General features: G+C 39.7%; 1 protein-coding gene across 1 annotated transcript in view; it reads left to right on the top strand.

Annotated features, from left to right (window-relative positions):
- The first annotated feature begins 1,384 nt into the window (after positions 1 to 1,384).
- tgfbr1b (transforming growth factor, beta receptor 1 b) overlaps positions 1,385 to 19,363 on the top strand; it is a 63,260-nt gene continuing 45,281 nt past the window's right edge. Inside the window, exon 1 of the mRNA XM_017721389.2 lies at positions 1,385 to 1,546. Coding sequence (XP_017576878.1) covers positions 1,477 to 1,546 — 70 coding nt within the window. The 5' untranslated portion in view covers positions 1,385 to 1,476. The remainder of the gene's footprint in view (positions 1,547 to 19,363) is intronic.

Below are 19,363 nucleotides of genomic sequence, written 5' to 3'. Positions count from 1 at the left end.
TCACTCTGCATCTTTACCCTATTACCTGAGGCTTTCCCCTTAGAAATGTGAGTGCTTTATCTGATTTTCTACATGGACCACCTTAATTACTCCATAATACGTAATTACACAATAGCTAATGCTATTCACCTCACTACAAAATTACAGTATCGAGGTTATGTTTGAGTTCAATCACTGCTCAGACTTGTTCATGCTGAGACAGTGGATGGCATTCAAAAGTAATTTAACAAAATAAAGATTGAAAAAAAAATATGGATTACTGCTCCTGCCAGGTAGGGCAGAAACAAAAATCTCCTGTTTTTCTCTTCTTCTCTGCTTCTAGTAATATGTCAAAACTTTGTAATACTATGTCAAAAGTGTGAATGTTTGCCTCAGAAAATGATGTAGTAAGTCACATTCTCAATAATTCTTTGTCATCATTTTTGACATAAAAAGTCAAAGAAAATAGGTTATTTTCTGAGAAACAATCTCCTGCTTTTCTCTCCTTCTCTGTTTCTGCAAGTATTATGTCAAAACGTTGCCTTACTACACCAAAGGTTTGAATGTTTGTCTCAGAAAATGACCTATTTTTTTACTTATTATGTCAAAAATAAGAATACTTGAGAGTTTGACTTTACTATATCAAAAAATCAGGCACTGATTTATTTTCTCTAAACTTTGACATGTTATGTCAAAACAGTTGCTTAATTTCTTGAGAATGTGATTTACTTTCAAAAAGTTGACTGTGGAGTGCAGGCAATGACATGTTATCTCTGAATTTTGACATATATATATATTATATAATATATATATTATATCAAAATTATGACATAATTAAAACCTTGACTTATGTTGAAAGAACTACTTACTGTCTTTGTACTTCCATTTATTATGTTGAAATGTAGACTGGTTTATAAACTGATAAGGACTGATTTACTATGTTGAAATAATGACTTACATTCTAAGTCTGAATTTCAACACAAGTCAAAATTTGGACATAGTAAGTCACACATTAGGCAAAATAAGCCTTTATTTTGACATATTTATTTTGACGTGTGTTTTTTTTTCAGTCATTGTTTTGAGATATACTTTTGACACATTACTTCCAGAAACGGAGGAGGAAAAAATGCGCCTCGTCCTGGCGGAGTGTAAAAATACTTAAAATTTAGATGAAAAAAATCGTCGTCTACTGGCTTTAGGCGACAGAGGAAAAGTGGGAGGAAAAGAAGTGTTTGCCAGCAGCAGCGATGTCTGCGGTGAGGGTTTTTCTTCAGTCTGGGCGGGGAGTGGCGGTCCCAGCCTATCACACGCTCTCCTCTCTCTCTCCACACACACACACACACACACACATAGACTCTAGCTGGAGAGAAGTTGTGCGTGTGTGTGTTTGAGAGAGAGAGTGTGTGTGTGTGTGAGAGAGAGAGAGAGAGAGAGAGAGAGAGAGAGAGAGAGAGAGAGTGTGACAACCAGGCAGTCTAGAATAAGTCTGATCCAAGGATGGATGCAATACCCTGTTGTCTCCTGTTTCTAGTCCTGTTCTTTGGAACTAGGATTCGCGATTCTGAAGGTAAACCGCCGCTGTGCTGTACTTTAAAGTCCGTGTCTTGTTTTTGTCCGTGAAGTTTGGCTGTCGGAGAGTCCGCTGTTTTGCTCTTTGTTTCAAGGAGCTCCGGCCCCAAAGACTCTTTTCAAAGATGGCGCAGATCAGACAGAGAGAGAGAGCCGTGCTTTCAGAGGAATGTTTATTGTTTTTTCTCTCTCTTTTGGAGTAGAGGGAGGGTTTGTGCTCGAAAGAAACAGGACGGAGAGAAGAGCAGCCTGAACCGAAAGTCAAGTCGTGTCTCGTTGGGTCTCGGCGTGGTCAGAGAATCTAAAGCGCTTATAACACTAAACAGTGAAACGCTGTGAGATAGAGAGAGAGAGAGAGAGAGAGTTGGGTCTGATTATCGCTCCCACAGTCCGACAAAAGTTCACAATCCCACAGAGTTGAGGTGTATTAAGCTAGCTAACCTAGCTGGCTAATTATCCGAGTTTAGGGTCGCCTTTTTCCTCCGGGGTCGGCGATACGAGCACCGACAGAGCTCGCCGTTAAAAGAGTGGCTAATCCCTCCTGCCGTGTGGTAATGTTATTAGTTAAACAGTTACTAAGCGACGTTGAGATTTAGAAACCGACAGCAGCTTTCAAATAATAACATTACGTGTCGACATGTCGTTAAATCTCTATTCAAGTGACTCCGAAGTTTACATCTGGGCGACTCTTAATGGAATCAGTCAAAAACAACGTTTTTAACGGGTAACTGCTCGCAGATTTTGCTCGACTAACGTCAGTAACACAGAACAGACCGAGTAACTACACTGTTACTACCGCTAGCTAGCTGGCTAAGCGAGTAAAGGGTTTTTTGTTGGCATTTAAGCTTTACAGCTTTTCCAGCCGGCTAGCGGGGTGTTGTTTAACTAACGTTAGCTTTACTACTTTCGGTTAGCTAGCTAGCCGCCCATAGAAGGATGTTATATGTTTAGCTGGTTAGTTAGCACGTTTATAACAGCGAGACTCTCCAACACTACTCGTCGCTAGCTAACCGTTACATAGCTAGCCACTTTGTCGGCTGAGGTGCCGTGAGCGATGTTAGATTTTGTTATCAATGTTGATATTACAACTGCTACCTGTTCTTTCTTGGGAGGAAAACTTAACGGGCTGTTTACCGAGCAAACAGCGCGGATACATAACATTAACTGTTACCGCCTCACCGGTAAAAAACTGTTACCGTTTTCTTTCACCAAACTTAGCTAGCCAAGCTAGCTAGCTAACTAACGTTAGTTGGGACAAAAAAATAACGTTACTATCAGTTTGTCTGTCTGGCTAGCTGGCTTTGCCTCCGAGCTTTTTTGCAGATACTGGTTATCCAGTTGATTCTCTCACAACACTCCCAAGATTGACTTTTCCAGCGGTCTTTAAGGCAGTCGTTGTGTCTGAGTGAACGTGTTTGTTGATGGTTATCTGAAGAGTCATCCGTTCACAACCCAGTCATAACCGCTCAGCTGTAGGAATCCGCGACTCGTTCTCTTCGGAAATGTTAAATGCAGCTGTTTACCCTGCCAGAAGTTGGTGCTTATGTTGAGTGTAAGGTTAAAACCTCTTTTATATCAGCTCTTCTTCTACTGGCCCTCATTCCTCTCGGTGATTTGTTGTTCTGTCCTGTTTCCTCTCCTTTCTGATTTCTAACACTGTTGATTGCTGCAGTATCATATTCAGTTTTTTATCTGACATACCCATCAGTACAGCTATTGTGCTGTAACCTTGTCTCACACCGTAAGCCCATGGAGCTGTTGATGCAGCATTTTAACATAATTTAGGAGCTGGTTTGCTGAAATAAAGTCTCTTTGTATGTAGAAAATTGGATTTACCAGCAGAGGCTGTCGAAATGTGACAAAAGACATCTACATGGCAGCTTTCTTAGGCAGCATGCGGCTCAAAATGCAGAGTAAGAGCGTACACTGTGAACTAATATATATACACACAGCGTATTTAAACAGGACGGTTTGCCACAGAACAGGGCAAAAACTAATTTTGTCCTTTAACTAAGCAAACAGCTGCGAAGAGTGTATGCTCACAGATTTTCCATGGCTGTGATTAGACTACCAATGATGTATATGGTCTATTTTGTATGATGCATTTTTATGTAGAGTTGCGGTGATGCAGTGGAGGCAAAACAAGGCAGTGTTGGATGTAAAATGTTAAAATTCAGCCGACAGACCACTGATTCTGTTTCTTTCTTTGTTCTTTTTTCCAAAATACATTGTGCAACTTCTGCAGTTTAGAAATGCGAAACATATTGCGTAGGATATGCACGACTAAAACCGTCCTTGAAACATGTTTTTGTCTCTCTGTGCTGTAGTGTTGCTTATTAGTACGCTAGAAACCGTGTTTGACTTAAGATTCAATAGACAACATTAAAAGCTTTTTGAAGTTTTGATTTTGGTTTTTTTGTGAGTCACCTTGCCAGTCCAGTAAACATTTTACATGTGTTTGTGATGTTGGCCAGACTGCAGAACACACAAGCTAGGCCTAAACCTTTGTGTCCTACTGAGGATGTACGCTACATTCATATCCACAGACACTCTGGGGAGCAAGATCTGAGCCAGGGTTCAGAATGAGGCCCCAAGAAAGGGCTGTGAAAGCCCCCTCTACAAAGTTAGCGCTCGATACACAGCAAATACAGTAATTTTGCTTTTTCTGACACAGGAATCTGAAGCATTTGTGTGACCCCAAACTGCCTGTTGTCCTGGCTTAAGGAACCAAAACTAATTTGAGAAATTGTGTTTGTGCCAGCTGTGATTGAATTCAGGGGCATTGATGCATTCAAACAGCCTCGCTTTTGGCAGGACTGAGAATTTTGCTGCGATTGTGACTTTTTAAAAATAAAATTGGCCTTCCTGTGAGTGTTGAGGGGTCCAGAGTCTTGTTCTTGTCCCCATTCCATCTCCAAATGTAAATTTACAGTAGGTGTGCTGTGTAGGGATGCGCTGATGTGGGAGTTGTGAGCTGATGGCGGTATCTGAAATTGTATATCTGAAAATACATTTAAAAATGTATGTACATATCTGTCAATGACAATACATGGGTCAGCATCTACCTGTGTTAGCATCACAGAGAAATACAACAGATATTTCTATAGGGTTACAGATGCAGTAAAATAGAAATAAAATGCAGACATTTAGCTCGGAATCCTCGTGTTGCCTGAATACTCTTCTCTACTTGAGTAACATAAATATATTATCAAAATAATATTTTCTTGAAAAGGCTTTCTTGAAACCCTTTCAACCGTACGTTTTTGAAAGCATCAGTTTGTCCAGTTGTGCGTTGAAGTAAATCGCTTTAAGTTCCTTTTTCTTGTGTGTAAAACTGTTCCTGTCTCCTGTACCTCATCACTAAAGCCCAAATTGGAGTCTCTTTTGCTGTATTCTCCTTGTTGCATCTGCATGTCTACCAGTGGGCCGTCCACCCTCTCACAATAAGAATCTATTTCCTGTATCTCACAATGAAACTAAGGCCCTATTGAGGCGTCCCACAGACCACAACTGCCATCTTTCTCTCTCTACATGAACCAGCTTGGTGCCTGGATGAGTCCTACCTGTTTGAGGGATCATATCACTTCTCAGCTCATAATACCTCGGCTGTGCTCAGACTGCGGTGTCTGTGGTTTTGAAGACGAGATTGTGCTGTGATTAATGGGTTCTGTCTCTCAATTAAATCTAGTTCCAAATTGCAACTTGCACTGTTGACGTGGTGGCATGAAAAACACACAACAGTCCCAGTGCGTGTTCAGTGTCTCAGTATTATCCACAGCTGATAATGAATGAAGATGTGATGAATATGCTTGGATGTGTGCGCTTTACATTCCAATGATCTTTCCCCACGTTCAGAGACACGCTTTCCTCTTAGACCATTTGGTTTATTGGCTTCTTTGCAAAGGAATGTTGCAGGTTTTGCTACCCACACCTCCTCCCTCTTAGAACTGCCTTCATCAAACAGAAGATGTCCTTCTCCATTCACCAAATGCAGGAGGCAGTTTTACGATTCTTTGTGTGTCTCAGAGCCTTCTTGATGCTCTGAGTATTTATAAAAAAGGCCTGTCATGTGTTCTCACTCCCTAGCAATTAGCAGTGTCTGAAGCCATGAGAGTAGTGGAAAAAGTTGGCACTTAAGTAAGCGTTCAGTTGAATGTACTCTTTATTGCTCTTTTCTCTCCCTGGGCTCATTAGCTTGTCAGGGTGTTGCACACTGCACTGTGTACCTGATGAGTCTGTTTTGGAGCGCGACTGTCGATGTTACTGCGGTGCCCTAAAAAAAGAGACTTTTCTCAGACTGACATTTGCACGGAATGTGCTGCACCTGCTGTCTGACAGCGAGGTAGCACTGATGTCCCCAGAAAGTATGTAGTCTTGTTGATGTCATTCATGCTAAACTGTGAAACTACACCCTGAAGTGGCTTGGTCGTAGCTGTCTGTCGGACAGGCTTCGCAGTATTGACAGCTGTTGCCATCCACAGGAAGCAGGGTTGTTATCAGCCAGCTATTGTATCCAATTCTTTCCTGCTCTACCACAAACCTGTCATCATATACTCGTAGTTGTCTGATTCACTCCTCTTTCAGATATCTCAGAATAATCCGGTTCCTCCTGTTGAATTTCCTGTCCTGCTTTTGTTAAAGCCTTGTCTCGGAGCTGTTCATTTTTATGATAATAGCCTATAGATTTGCTAAAGAAATGTCTGACACTAACAGAGTCAGGTTGATATCTGTGCTGCTGTAGCTGTTCTGCAAGTCTCTGCTGAACAGCTGCTGTCTTCTGGAGCCACTTTTCTTAAATAAACCTGATCACATATTCATAAGGTAGGGACTCATTAAGCCATCGCCATGTTTGTAAAGTATGCTCACAGGGAATTTTGAACACACTCCCTGTTGGTAAAGCTTTATGTTGCAGAAAATTCTAACCTTCGCCAACTGAAAGCAGTAATTCAGAAATCATAGTTATGGCTCTGTTGACAACTTTTCACCCGTCTTACGTATGACATCTGTAGATATGTCAAAGACGGTTATTTATGAAGGATATTTTGAACGAAACTAGCAGAAGGCTGTGGTTCGTGAAATCGTTCACCGCCATGCGAACAAAGACTCGTGTCGGGGTAGCCTATACGGCTGTGTGGGGGAGGTTAGCATGGTTTGATCCATCTTATTCCCCACATCCAAACCCACATCTGTCTCGACAAAAGACGTGCAATAATGGGTAAGAAGGGGGAAGGGGCCAGGGCACTGACCTATGGAAATGACTCTGGGCTCCCTTTTTTGATGAAAAGGGGGTTCAAGTCGTGAGGTCTGGAAAAAAGAGAGGGGGAAGGGAAGCTAGCAAGGATTCATATGGTTAGCGAGTGTGTTTGCAGCACACGAGTGCTAGCGTAACGCCCTCTCCCCATCCCCCTTGACGTGTATGCTGCACCACACTTTGTTTTTTCAGTCTCTGCAAGGCAATGCTGTGCGTATCCAGTTGAAGGAGTAAAGATTGCAGCTGACAGGAGACGTGGAATAGGCTAATTAATTCAGCTGCACATGAAGGTGAATGCATAGAGTTGTGGGGAGTGGCTTGCATTGATGAAGAGCCCACGTGATGAGCTACCCCATTTCCCCTCTGCTTCAATTCTGCTCCCTCTTCTCGCCTATAGGCACAGATTTGTGAAGAAACCTCAGAGAAACCAAGCTTGGCCACATTAACTGCTCAGCACAGATAGCTTCACTCAGACCCAGAGTGTGTGAAATGAAATCTTGCTTCAGCTTGGCTAGATAGTGGTGAGGATGGAGTGAGAGAAAAGAATGGATGATGCTTATCAGTACAAGAGTTAGGCCAGCTGAACATGCCCTGTCTTGCTGAAACAGTCATTGCGCCTCATTGTAAGCTATTGTTGTCATGGCACTGGAATTTCCAACTTTTATATTTTGGGAAGTTACTCGATATAATATTCAATGCAGTTATTTGAAGCAATTGCTAAACTTGGTTCTTGCATGAGCAACAAATTGACCAGTTTAAAGTATGTTTAAGATTAGACTTAGAGCGACAGGTACGGTGGTTGGTCCGACAACATAAGCATTCAATTTAGTCTCTAATAAGAACCAAACCAAATCATGTTTTTTGTAAAATGTTTCAAATACGAAATAAAAAAGTACATTTTTTATTTAATATATTTTAATATGGTGGTAGGTAACTGGACATTATTTATCGTTATTGTGATAAATTACGTTCACAACATGCTTTTCTGAGTATATTGTAGACATCATTAACATTTAAAGAACCCTGAGCAACTTCATACAAAGAGTGTGTAATTAGCTCTGTTTAATTGTATTTCGTGTAGCGCAGTGTGTAAATACTCGCTATTGTGTTGGTTGTTTTGATAGTTTTTAGTTTGGCGCTGCTGATGCTCTTTTTGCCTTTTCCAGTGTTTCAAATCCTATGTAATAACTAAATATCTTGATTGGTGTTGTGTCTCATATGATGTCTGGAAGTATTGTGATATTCTAAAATTGCCATATTGCCCACCCTTGAGAACATAAGCATTAATGAAGCTCCACTATTGTCATATGGTTTTGAACTTTGCACAGATTTTAGATTCACTGCATACTCGTTTTGGGGGGTTGCACAGAACCCAGTCCAGGTCTGCCTCTTGTCTTATAACTGTATTTGTAAATATATATACAGCTGTTCAACGCTGGACTGAGAATTTTTCTTCATGCACCAATCTAAGCACTTAAATTAATATATAGCTGTGAGGTGTTTTTCATCTTGGACATCTTGAAAGGCTTGTTTACTTGCCCAAAGCACTGTGTCTCATATAAGAAGATATTATAACTTATAATTCTGTAGGCTAATGTTTCATTTTAAATTGAATATATATTAGAAATGTCGAAATCTGGTGGATCTTTCAACACCTTCTAGGTACAGTGGAGGAGAGCCAAGCGTAGTATGGCAGATAGAGATCGTCATTATTTCTGTTAAAACACATAGTATCTAAGATAGGCCCATGTGCCAGTATTAGGGGGAAAGCAGAGAAATGGTAATATTCGTAAGAACAGCTTTTCAAGGGTTTGGTTATGCCGAGTTGTCTTGCTAGTTTTTGCATTGACTGAGTCATAAGGAATGTTCACTGGACATTTGGTGAGACTTTTTCAGCCTAATGTGCTGCAGTCTTGGCATTTGTGCATTCCTTTTGCATGGGAGTGTATCGATACTCATTTTCAGGTTTGATTGGACTTTTCTGAAGTTTTTCTGAAATAAGGATTTAATTTGACTCAGTATTTTTTGTGTGGGCTCTAATTATACACTACACTGATTGGGTTTGGCTTAGAGAGAACCTTTTTTCAGTGCTTGCCCTCTAAAATAAAATGGGTCCCAAAGAAATCACAACCCATAGAGTTTGTAAGTAAATTCCCAGCCTCTCTGTCTGCTTTACACTCAAAGGATGCACAGAGACGTTTACTTTTTGATTATTGACATGAAAATACGACAAATTAGAGAGCCTTGGAAGAGACTAATTAGCCCCGTGTTATTGCATATCTTGGCCAGATATTGTTTAGCAAGACGTACATGAAGGGAGACATTTTAGAAAGTGTAAACATTCTTTCTGAAGAGTCTGTTTGAAAAAGTGTCTCAAATATAAGTGTCTCAGATGGGCCTCTTCACCACAAAGTCAGGCATCTTACAGATCTATTTGATTCTCATGGCCTTTCATACATTTGTTGCTTGCAAAGAAAATATTGAGCAAATTAAACAGCAGATACATAAAAACAGAGCAAAACTGTTTCAACCATTAGAGGTCGATGTAAATGTATTGACTTGTTTCGCAGATAATTGTGCACAGACTGCCATCTTAAGACAATCAAAGCTGGAATGTAAATGCACTTTATGAAATTACTTGTGTTTCCCCTCAATTAAGTACTTGTTTGGTCTGTAGCGGAGAACTAAATTGGCCATCTTAATGCCCTTCTATTTATTCACTTTTTTCTCGGTGTGCCTGCATATCATACCACTAGATTGCATTAGAGTTAAAGACATTAGGTTTCATTAGCTTTGACTTGATTATAATTAGTTTGAATGTTTTGTACTTTAAAAAGTAGACAATGTAAATGCATTTGTTATCATTGGTTGTGGTCCTGTTTCTGTAAATGGTGCTCTAAGTGCTTAACTTAGATGTTCTTGAAGATACTAAGTGTAAAATTGCATTTTATTTATGTGGAAATGTTCCGATTATTTTCAGCTGAGGGGTTAAAAAGCTGGCTTTGATGTTAATTGATCTTGGTTTGCATGTTTGATACTGTTACATGGAAACTGCACATACGCGCTGTAGAGTATCAGAAGCCCGTTGTTCTCTCAGTTTCACCCTTTTCTGTTTTTTCTCAATCACTTGCGTGCCGGCTCTTTCCATGCTGGCGTAACTATCGAACAGTATTTCACTTTTGAATGCTGAATGATTCAATTATTGCATTAGAGGTTGAAGCCTCAGGCTCCAAAGATGTGAAATTCAATTGCCATTGATTCTTGGAATTTGTGTCTATTGTCTTTGGATTTTTTCCACTACTGTGTTGCTGGGTATTACATTAAACATCTTCCATCCTTTTCATTTGCAGTCCCTCTTGAGGCCTGACTCTTCGGTAGATATTTGAGACACGCCAGCCACTTGCACTCCATCCCTCACGTGGCCCCTTTAAAAAATGGCTTGTGTAATGTTAATCAGATTGTGAACTATGGGATTAAGTTAATTGAAGGCATTAGATGACTTCAGCGGCCCAAAATGAAACGCTTTTCACAAATGCCAAAGAGATTGAACAAAGGTCCGTTCTGCTGAAAGAGAGTTCAGCCATTTCTGACCATCAGTTTAAATGTTCTTCAGGGCTTGAAATGAAAGTTATCGTGGGGATGAAAATATAAAGGCTTAGAAATCTTAGAAAATCTTTAAGCTTCCACTAGGTGGTTCTGAGAAAAGCAGTCACTTTCACGTTTTAAAAGGATGTGATGAACAGTAAAGCCAGAGTTGGTTAAGGCTACACTGGTGTCATCATGTTAAGGTAGTGAAATGAGGTTTAAGGTTTTGAAAGCCTGTCCACTTGATAATGTTCCTTATTATAAGGCTGCGTTAATAAAACTTTAAAATTACCAGTAGAGCAAGTTTCATGCAGGTGATGTTTCTATTATTATGATGTTTATTGTAAACAGGGATCAAATTTGGCATATTTGATGAATCCTAATGAGATATTGTGGAGGAGACAGTGGGTAGATAATTTGGATTGATGTAAAGTTATTTTATTTACTCTCCAGCAATATTTTTTTCAAAAATTCCTTTGGTTGTGAAGGGTAGTGTGGGCCAAAAGAACGGTACCATCACAATACATGAGCAAGTTGAATGGGAAGTAGGACTGTCACGATCATAAAACTGACGATTTTAACTGACGATTGATTGCTATATAAATAACGGAGATTACCAGCTTAGTTCTCTTTTTTGAGAGACTATTAATCTCAAGTTCAGTCTGAAAGTGGACAAAGTTACTCAGCTCTGCCCTCTACATGTGTTCTAGTCAGAAATGAGAACTTTTGTCGTATTTGTAATACTTTTTTTTTTTGCTTTCTTTTTATTTGCATGTATTGTATAGATATTATTTGTTTAAACTTAAAAATATGATTGTGGAAATAAACAACCATGAAAATGAGTGTGATCAGCTCAAGCAGTTGTACATAACTGATGTTGTAATTACTGTGACAGGCCTAAGGAATGACGACCTCAAAATCGAAGTGTTTGTATCAAAACTGAAGATTTGAGTTACTCAGAGGGCACATGTGCCCCACAAAGCACCTGTAGCAAGGTTGAGAGACAAGTGTTCTGAAGCAGTAGCAGTATATCTGACATTCCTCTCTTTTGTACTTTCAGTTTTTCAGTAAATACTGACAGTTTTGCAAAAACAGTTCTTTGATTATCATTCATGAAAAATAAATAGGATTTTCTTTCATATTTTTTGAGGTGTATGTGCAAACTCCCTATTTTCTGTTGAGCTGAGCATCCTGTGCTGCAGTACTTTACTGTTCAAGATCATGATGGCTATCAGTTAGATCAAAATTATTAATATAAATTGAAATTATACAAGTTAGTTCCAATGGCACAATCTGGTTAAGAAGCGGTTTTTACTTACTGTATCATTTCGATTAGTGTATCTTTCTGCTGAGCAGCGGTTGCTATTTAACTACTTGCTTTATGCCACAGCTAACTGTTGAGTAGCGTTCACACAATCACGACAGAAGGGTTTGCATGTGTCTCGGCCATTGACTTTTAATGGAGTCAATGTAATAGTTTGCTGTCTGGCGCAGATTTATTGAACTTCAGTTAGAAATGTACAGCCGTTGATGGTAGGTGTTTCTTGGCATGCTGTTTAGAGCCCAACAGACGTCAATATTGTCAGCCGATATGAGCTAACTTCAGCCACTTGCCTACATGAAGCAGTGGCTAATATATCAGCGACTACATGTCTGTAGTTATTGTAGTCATTGGAAATTATTAAACCAGAGGGGACATGTAAATAAACGTGGGCTGAAAGGGTATCTAACATGGCTTGGCAGTCAAAGAAAGTGTTCTAGCTTCTCTTTCAAACATGTAGTGTGTGTTCTGTTAAATTATTCACATCTCAAAAAAGAGCTCCAGTATAGTTACGAGTAACACACCATGTTCATGTGCTCCCACATGTAATCTGGTTAATCATTAAATTCTTCAAACAGTAATACAATGGATGTATTTTGTGTTCACAACACTACAGTGTGAAATCTCAGTTGGTAAGGACTCTTAAATAACTATACATAAATATTAACAGAAATCTTTATGTATTTCTGAAGCATGTAGCCTGTATTGCTTGTTTTCTTGTATTATGAAAATATCAGTTAAAGATGTTTGCATGGTGTATTTGTTTTAGTTCCTCAGATGAGTGGCTTGTCGTGTTGAACACTGAAGTAGTTAATCTCACTGCACACAGGGTGGTGTGCAATTCACATTTGTCACCATTTAAGCACATTTGACTTCACTTTTTTTTCCTTTATTTTGCACATAGTACACTCAAGGTCACGAGCTATTGCAAATAACATTATGGCTGTCATGTTCTATGGTAATAGACTTTGGTCCATGCCCATGGCCACACAGCCATGATGTTCATTAAGGATTGAGCTGAATAATTTGGATTACAGACTAATAACAAATTTTCATCTTAATACTTAATCTTAATATTTGAAATCCTTGTTCTGTCCTGTGTTTTGTTCTCTAGGTGATCAATAGGGCAGTAGAATCTATACATGTATTTTTCCACTGCTAGTTAGAACGGTGGTGTTAATTCTTAGGCTCAGAGGGCCGGTGTGGATGCAGATTTTCAATCCATACGAGCAGCAGCACAACTAATTCTACTTCTTTAATTATATTCTTCAGTCCTCAAATGATTGATCATGGGAGCTCCTGCTTTGTTGGAATGAAACCCTGCAGCCACATTGGCTCTTTGTGGGTTGGACACCCCCTTTAGACGTCATTATGACTTGATAGATGGGGTCTATTTTTAGTTGGATAATTAAACAGTATTGGTCTAATAAAGCTCGTTCATCTTTTGGATGGTTTTATAGATCCTTTCAATTCAACAAACTTAAGATGCTTCATCAAAGCCAGTCTCAATATCGAAACTCTACACGATGATAGGCTTGACAGCATATTTGCAAATGCCTGGGTATGGGGCATTAACCTGTCAGACTGTCAGAGGATCTGGGCTCTGAGATGAACCCCTTGGCAGGTAGTTCCAGACTTATATTTCTCCATCATAACCACGTACTTTAATTTTAGTTCCATCATAATTAGTGATTGCTGAACAATAATCTGTATGATTAGTAATTGAATAATAAGCCTGGAGTTTAAAATGGTCAAATAAACACTAACCCACAAGGAATATGTTTTACTTGAACATTAACCCTTTAAGGCCAATGGAAATACATGGCTCTTTACCTTTTTCATTAATATTGTGATTTGTCAGTGCTGTTGTTGTATTTGGTATGTAAGAAAGCGTTTTTTAGATTTTTAGGTGTGTCACAAAGTGCGTTTTTAACAAGAAAGCACATGAATAGAAGTCGTGCATCAGTCGCATTCAAATGATATTCTGATTACCAAATCAAAAATAAGTGTTTACTGATCCAGACTGCGCTCTGAACGAGCTCTCTCTAGGAAAAAAATCACAGAGCATCTAACAATAAAGGAAACCTTGTGCTTCATTTACACCATAATAGAAAACACTGCAGCACACAGAATCTCCTCATTTTACATGGGACTCTTTTTTGCTGTGATCATGTATGTGCTGTAACTCCTCTGGCAGCAGAACGAAGGGCATAGTAATCAGTAAAATCTCCACACTGCACATAGAAATGCGAGGTATGTCATGCTTTGATTTCATTATTTGTTTTTGTACTGAGCAGCACTGTTGAATTTCAATGAACGGCTATTTGGTAGGCTTCCGTTTGGGATTGCGGTAGTTCAGGGACAGATCTGACGTGCACTGCTTGCACTAGACTATGCTTTTCATCTGAAGCAATAATTCCAGTTGTCTTTTTTTTTGTGATCTCCCAATGGTTTATTCATACCTGGCTCTCTTGGTTTGTGAAGAGCTGCCTCTTGGGATAATTACCAAGTCGTACAGGCCAAGTGATAAAATTGAATCGGCAAACAAGAGGCAGTTGTAAGGTAATGTATCAGAATCTGCCATTAGCCACAAGATTGTGTTCAACAATACCCAATGGCAAGGTCTTGTCTATTAAAGCGCCATCCATAAATAGAGAAGCATCAGTTGTCTCTTCAGAGGGACTGCGCTTGGCCCTGGAGCTTTGACGTCTTCACTCCCACTCTAGCCGTGTAGGGCTCATGTGTCTGAAGTCTGATGCCTGTAAGACTGTTCTTTTAATAGTGTATTTTTTACAGAGAGGGGAAAAAAGGAAAAGTGGAGATGGAAAAATGGCACTTATTGCGGGGTGTCATATGGTGGGGATAAAAGACATTGGGACAGGCTGCTGGGCCAGCCACTGTGAACACACTCAGTGAAGGGTTGTGTGAGCAACAACCAGCTTCATCCCTTTAAGGCCAGCTGTGTTGAGCTGCCATGACACCTTGAGCTATATATATATATCTCTATATCTTTGGTAGCATGTCTGCTTTACTCTACATCTCTGCTGTTCACATGCAGTGAGATAACGTATATTTAAAGACATTTTATTTTCATTCAGCAATGGCAAGGCTTACTGCTCTTTTTGGCTTGTAATGGTGAAATGATAGTTTCTAATTAGAATTATGTCAACTCAAAAAGTGCATAGCTTCAGCCCTGGAGAAGAGGTACACTTTGTATTTCTGAGTGATGAGAGAAGCACTTTCAGCCTTGGGAGCATCCATGGATCCAGTTCCTGGATGTATTTGGTTGTGGCCTTTTGGTTGTGCAAGTCTTCCACCCACTCTGTTTCACGGCAGCACCCGAGGGACAGCTCAGTTTGCTGACCCTCTCCCAAAATAGTTTTGGCTTTAGGGCACAGTCCTCCCAGCAGAATTCAGACCTGTTCTCTGCTCTATGCCATGACCACACCAGGCACTCCACCAGCCAAACACTGAGTCAATATTTACACACGTCTCCGCACTGTCTCTGCTGCATCCAGCAGGACAGTTAATGGTCCAAGGACACACAGATTTCCTTGCTAAAGTGGGAAGATTGGAATTAGTAGGGTTTAGCTTTGCACGTCAGGTATTAACTTCTGTTTTCCTTGCTTTCTGTTTTTTTTTTTTATAAATTATTTCAGCTTAAATGTTTTATATTTAATGTTAATTATTAGGCCACAGTGTGTTTTTGTAAAACTAATGTATCACTCAACTCCGCTCTCACTGAATGGTGCACTGAAACTGAGACATATATTAAGGCAGGACTCCGCTGTGGCACCTTTCTGGCAAACCGGATTCAATCTCTTTAATTGACCTATCTGTGCTCTAGCCACAAAGGTGTTCTGTGGGCTGCTGTTGCGATGTTAAACGAGAATGTCGGAAAAGATTTAATTCAGCTTGAATTCAGTTTGTTATTACTTAAGTGGTATTTGCCATGTATGGATTTGAAGGGTCAGTTTGTTTTTATCTATAAACATCTATTTTATAGTTAGGCATTTTTGAAATTTTCCCCATTGTACTGACATTTAAAAAAAAAAAAACCCAGAGGGCTCAAGAATGTTGCCATGGGCTGTATCAACACAGGCTCCCTTTTGGAAGTAATAGAGTGATGAATATGAGCTCAGCTAGCTAGCGGTGTTAAAACAGCTGAAGCTGGAGAACTTTCTGCTTATCCTTCAATCAGAGGTTTATCCCAAAAAATCTTGGTTGCATACAGTGATATTGTTCTCAGGCTTGGCCAGGCTCTTCCAGAGGGAGGGGTTAAAAGCAACTAAAACGGCACCTCCCTGAAAATAATTGTACAGAATTATAATAATTGTTCTGTTATTTCCAGAGTACATTAGCTCATTCTGGTTCCAGAGTACATTAGCTTTACAGTGGAAGTGGGAATTGCTCCAGGTGTCACAATACAATATTATTACAATACCTGATGTTTTGTTGTGATTTTTAAATTTTGTGATATGCTGAGTGTTACCACTTCCAACTCACCACTTAACTACACCAAATGTAGATGACATATGAGCATAGCTATAAGTGTTTGAAAGCAGTTGTGATTTGCCCATTCAATTATGCTCTAATCAGTCCAGCAGACTCTAGATCCTTTGTGAAGCGTACTTGGCCAGTGCTGCTGCTCCAACTTTGATTAAAGGCCTAGATTAAATAATACAGCAGGTTTCCTCAATTTCCTACTGTTTTCTAGAGACCACTAGCATATTGAATGCAGGAAAAGTCCAAATGGGCTCAACGTGGCCTGGCTACACTAATTCACATAGGAGCTTATTACACATGGTGTGACTAGCCATGACGTTACTTCATCTGGTTTAAAACAGGCTTTGCTGGTTTATTTTGGTGTTTAGGTTCATGTCTGAACTGGAGATGAAACCCTGCTCTCTTGTGTGTGTGGTGCGAGCGTGTTATCCAGCAAGCTATCCAATTGTTTCTAACAGTCTCAGCATATGGTAGTATTATTGTGTTTTTTCTGTCACTTCCACTTTACAGCCTAGATATGTTCAGAATTCAGTGCTTATTTTAAAACAAATGCCTTTTGCTAGGTTTTATGCACTTAATGATGTTTGCTAGCCAAGTGAATGTTAGCAGTAGCTATTGTCATTAACACAAAACATATTGGCATAACATTCTTTGTTTTTACAAAAACATTATTTATGCACAGCTAACATTTGATCTGCCAGAGCTTGTCTAATGGTACTGTAGGCAGTGATGATATTCATTGCACAGCACCTTTTGCTACTGTTGTGCAGTTAAGAGGGCATTTACGATAGAAAGCATCTGTGTTCAGTATGAAAGTGTTCAAGGACCATTTTGGTGCAGTTCTGTAAGGGCAGAAATGACACAGATTTGTAAAAGGGCTTGCTTGTGGAAAAGGACACTTTGGCACCTTCCAAAAAGTGCATCCATTATAGTGCTTCTCACCAAGGCTATAAAGGACAACAGAAAAAATGTCTGAATGAGGTTCAATCACCTTTCATGCGAATTTCAAAATCTGTCTGATCTGTTTTTCTGTTTTTGAGGCAGCTGTTTTGCGAATAATGGCAGTTGCATATTAAAAGAAAAGTCTTTCTCTCTGGAAACCACTAATTTGGCTAAAAGGACTTTGTGTCTTTCTTAAATGTAAATTTGTGTGGATACCTTAGTTCTTTCAGTGATGCTGCATCCATAGTGTCCACAGAAAAAAAAACCTTCCCCATTGAATAAATTGGTCAACGATTTTCTTTTTCCTTATTTATTTAGCTTTTATGTAGAAGTACCTAATTTAATGGAATCATTCATTTGTGTCTGTGCAAGCACTCCGTGCATTTTCTCTAGACAAAATATCCTCTCAGCTCTAGTGAATAAGAGATTGGATCAGACGTGCGCTGGTACATATTGTCCCAAGTCCAGAGAAGATGTTAGATTAGCACGGGTGAGGTAGATGGCCTCAGTGCCCTGTGCTATTAGTTAAACTTGAGTAACAGCAGAAGCTCTGCAACAGTATGCTGTTTAAGAGTGCTGTTTAATAGAGTGAGCTTACTTTGCTATTTGAGCAAATATACAATATGAATATTTCAGCAGTGGTGTGGCTTCCTAGCCGGTGACCTGTCTGTGGCTTGGACTGCGGCTGTTTCTTACATGAGATGTGCTAAAATAACAAATGCATCTTCTCCTGACGGGACTTTATCAGGCTCTTTTGCACAACAAATGGAGCTCACAGAGATGAGCAATAGAGAACTGAGAGATGGAGGAAGGGAGAGTTTGAGTGAGCTAATGTTTACCTTGAAATTGAAACCTTGCTGGAATCCATTTCATCTGAGCTACAATAGAAGCTGCTGTGCAATTATGAAGCTCTGTGGCTGCAGTACTGGTTTATAGAACTTTGCCTACAGTAGCCTTTAAGGAAGGCCTCTGGTCACCACATCACTGTCAACACTTTTATTTTTCCCTCATTTTTTCAGAATGAACTTGCTTAAACCCGATAATGTTGGCTGGACAGATGAATTCGTAGTCATTGTTGTCCTCTTTGAGCTGTAAGGTAGCAGCTCTGGGTGCTTTTGTGTTGAGTTTAGTTAGCAGGTTCAGTTTCACAGAATCTACGAGATGAAACCATGATTTAGTGATAGAACGACAGATTGCTGGTATTTAACAACATTTTTTCCTGTGTAATGGCCGCATTCCCAGGGGCATGGATGAGTCAGTAGGGGTCAGTCTCTCGCCTCTGCAGAGTGACGTGCTGATTCAGGACATGCGTCTGCATTCAGTTGTGTAGCAAGTGGGGTGGTCAGTGCTCTCTTCCAAGCCTTTTCTGCTCTGCAGCGTCGTGTGGCTAGTGACTCCTAAAGGTGCAGCAGACCTTAGAAACCTCCAAGCCAGTGTATTCAGCCTCTAATATGGCCAGCGCTATGCCACTTTTGAGCTGCGCAGGGTGAGAGAAGACTTGGTTTTCCTTGTCTTCCCAACTGTTATGTTAATCATTTTGGTGCACAATTGGTTAAAGATAAACTGCACTTAGAAATGCTCTTTTCAAGTGGGAAAAGTCCTTTAGGTGGCTTATTCTGATTATATAGCTGATTATATACAGTATAAATGCATTATCATGGTAGCAATTTCAAATTTTTTACAGTAAGTTTCACGTTTTTAAGCTAAGAATACTGTATAGAAATGATTGGTGGAGCACTGTGTGTGAGCTTGCTTTGTAATGTCGCAAGAAAGGTTTGAACCTATGATGGTTTAGTTGTGCTCTACATTGTACATTGTATTGTGTGTACTAGCTGACAACTCGTGTATTTTACGTTTTAGTGTTTATTGTCCCAAATAAATAGATACACACATACATACAAAGAGTATATATGTATAGACTGACAGAGATGACCCAGAATTACTTCACGATTTTGGAGATACAAGGCTTTGCTTAGACAACGATAGTATGTTAATTAATGTATAATGACATGGAAACTAAAACAGGGCATAAATCATATTTTTATTGCCATCGTGATAAACACATTGTTAGAGCAACAATGACAGCACAGATGTACACAGATATATATATACTCCATACACACAGCACCAGAGACATCATTACGTTACCGGCACAAACCGTTACAAGCCTGTTTCTCTGGCTCTGGGACTGAATCTGCGAGTAACTTAAC

This window comes from Pygocentrus nattereri, chromosome 3, assembly GCF_015220715.1.
Source record: "Pygocentrus nattereri isolate fPygNat1 chromosome 3, fPygNat1.pri, whole genome shotgun sequence".
NCBI classification, from domain to species: Eukaryota; Metazoa; Chordata; class Actinopteri; order Characiformes; family Serrasalmidae; genus Pygocentrus; species Pygocentrus nattereri.
Note: the sequence above shows the minus strand (reverse complement) of the source record. Positions and strands in the feature narration are given on the sequence as shown.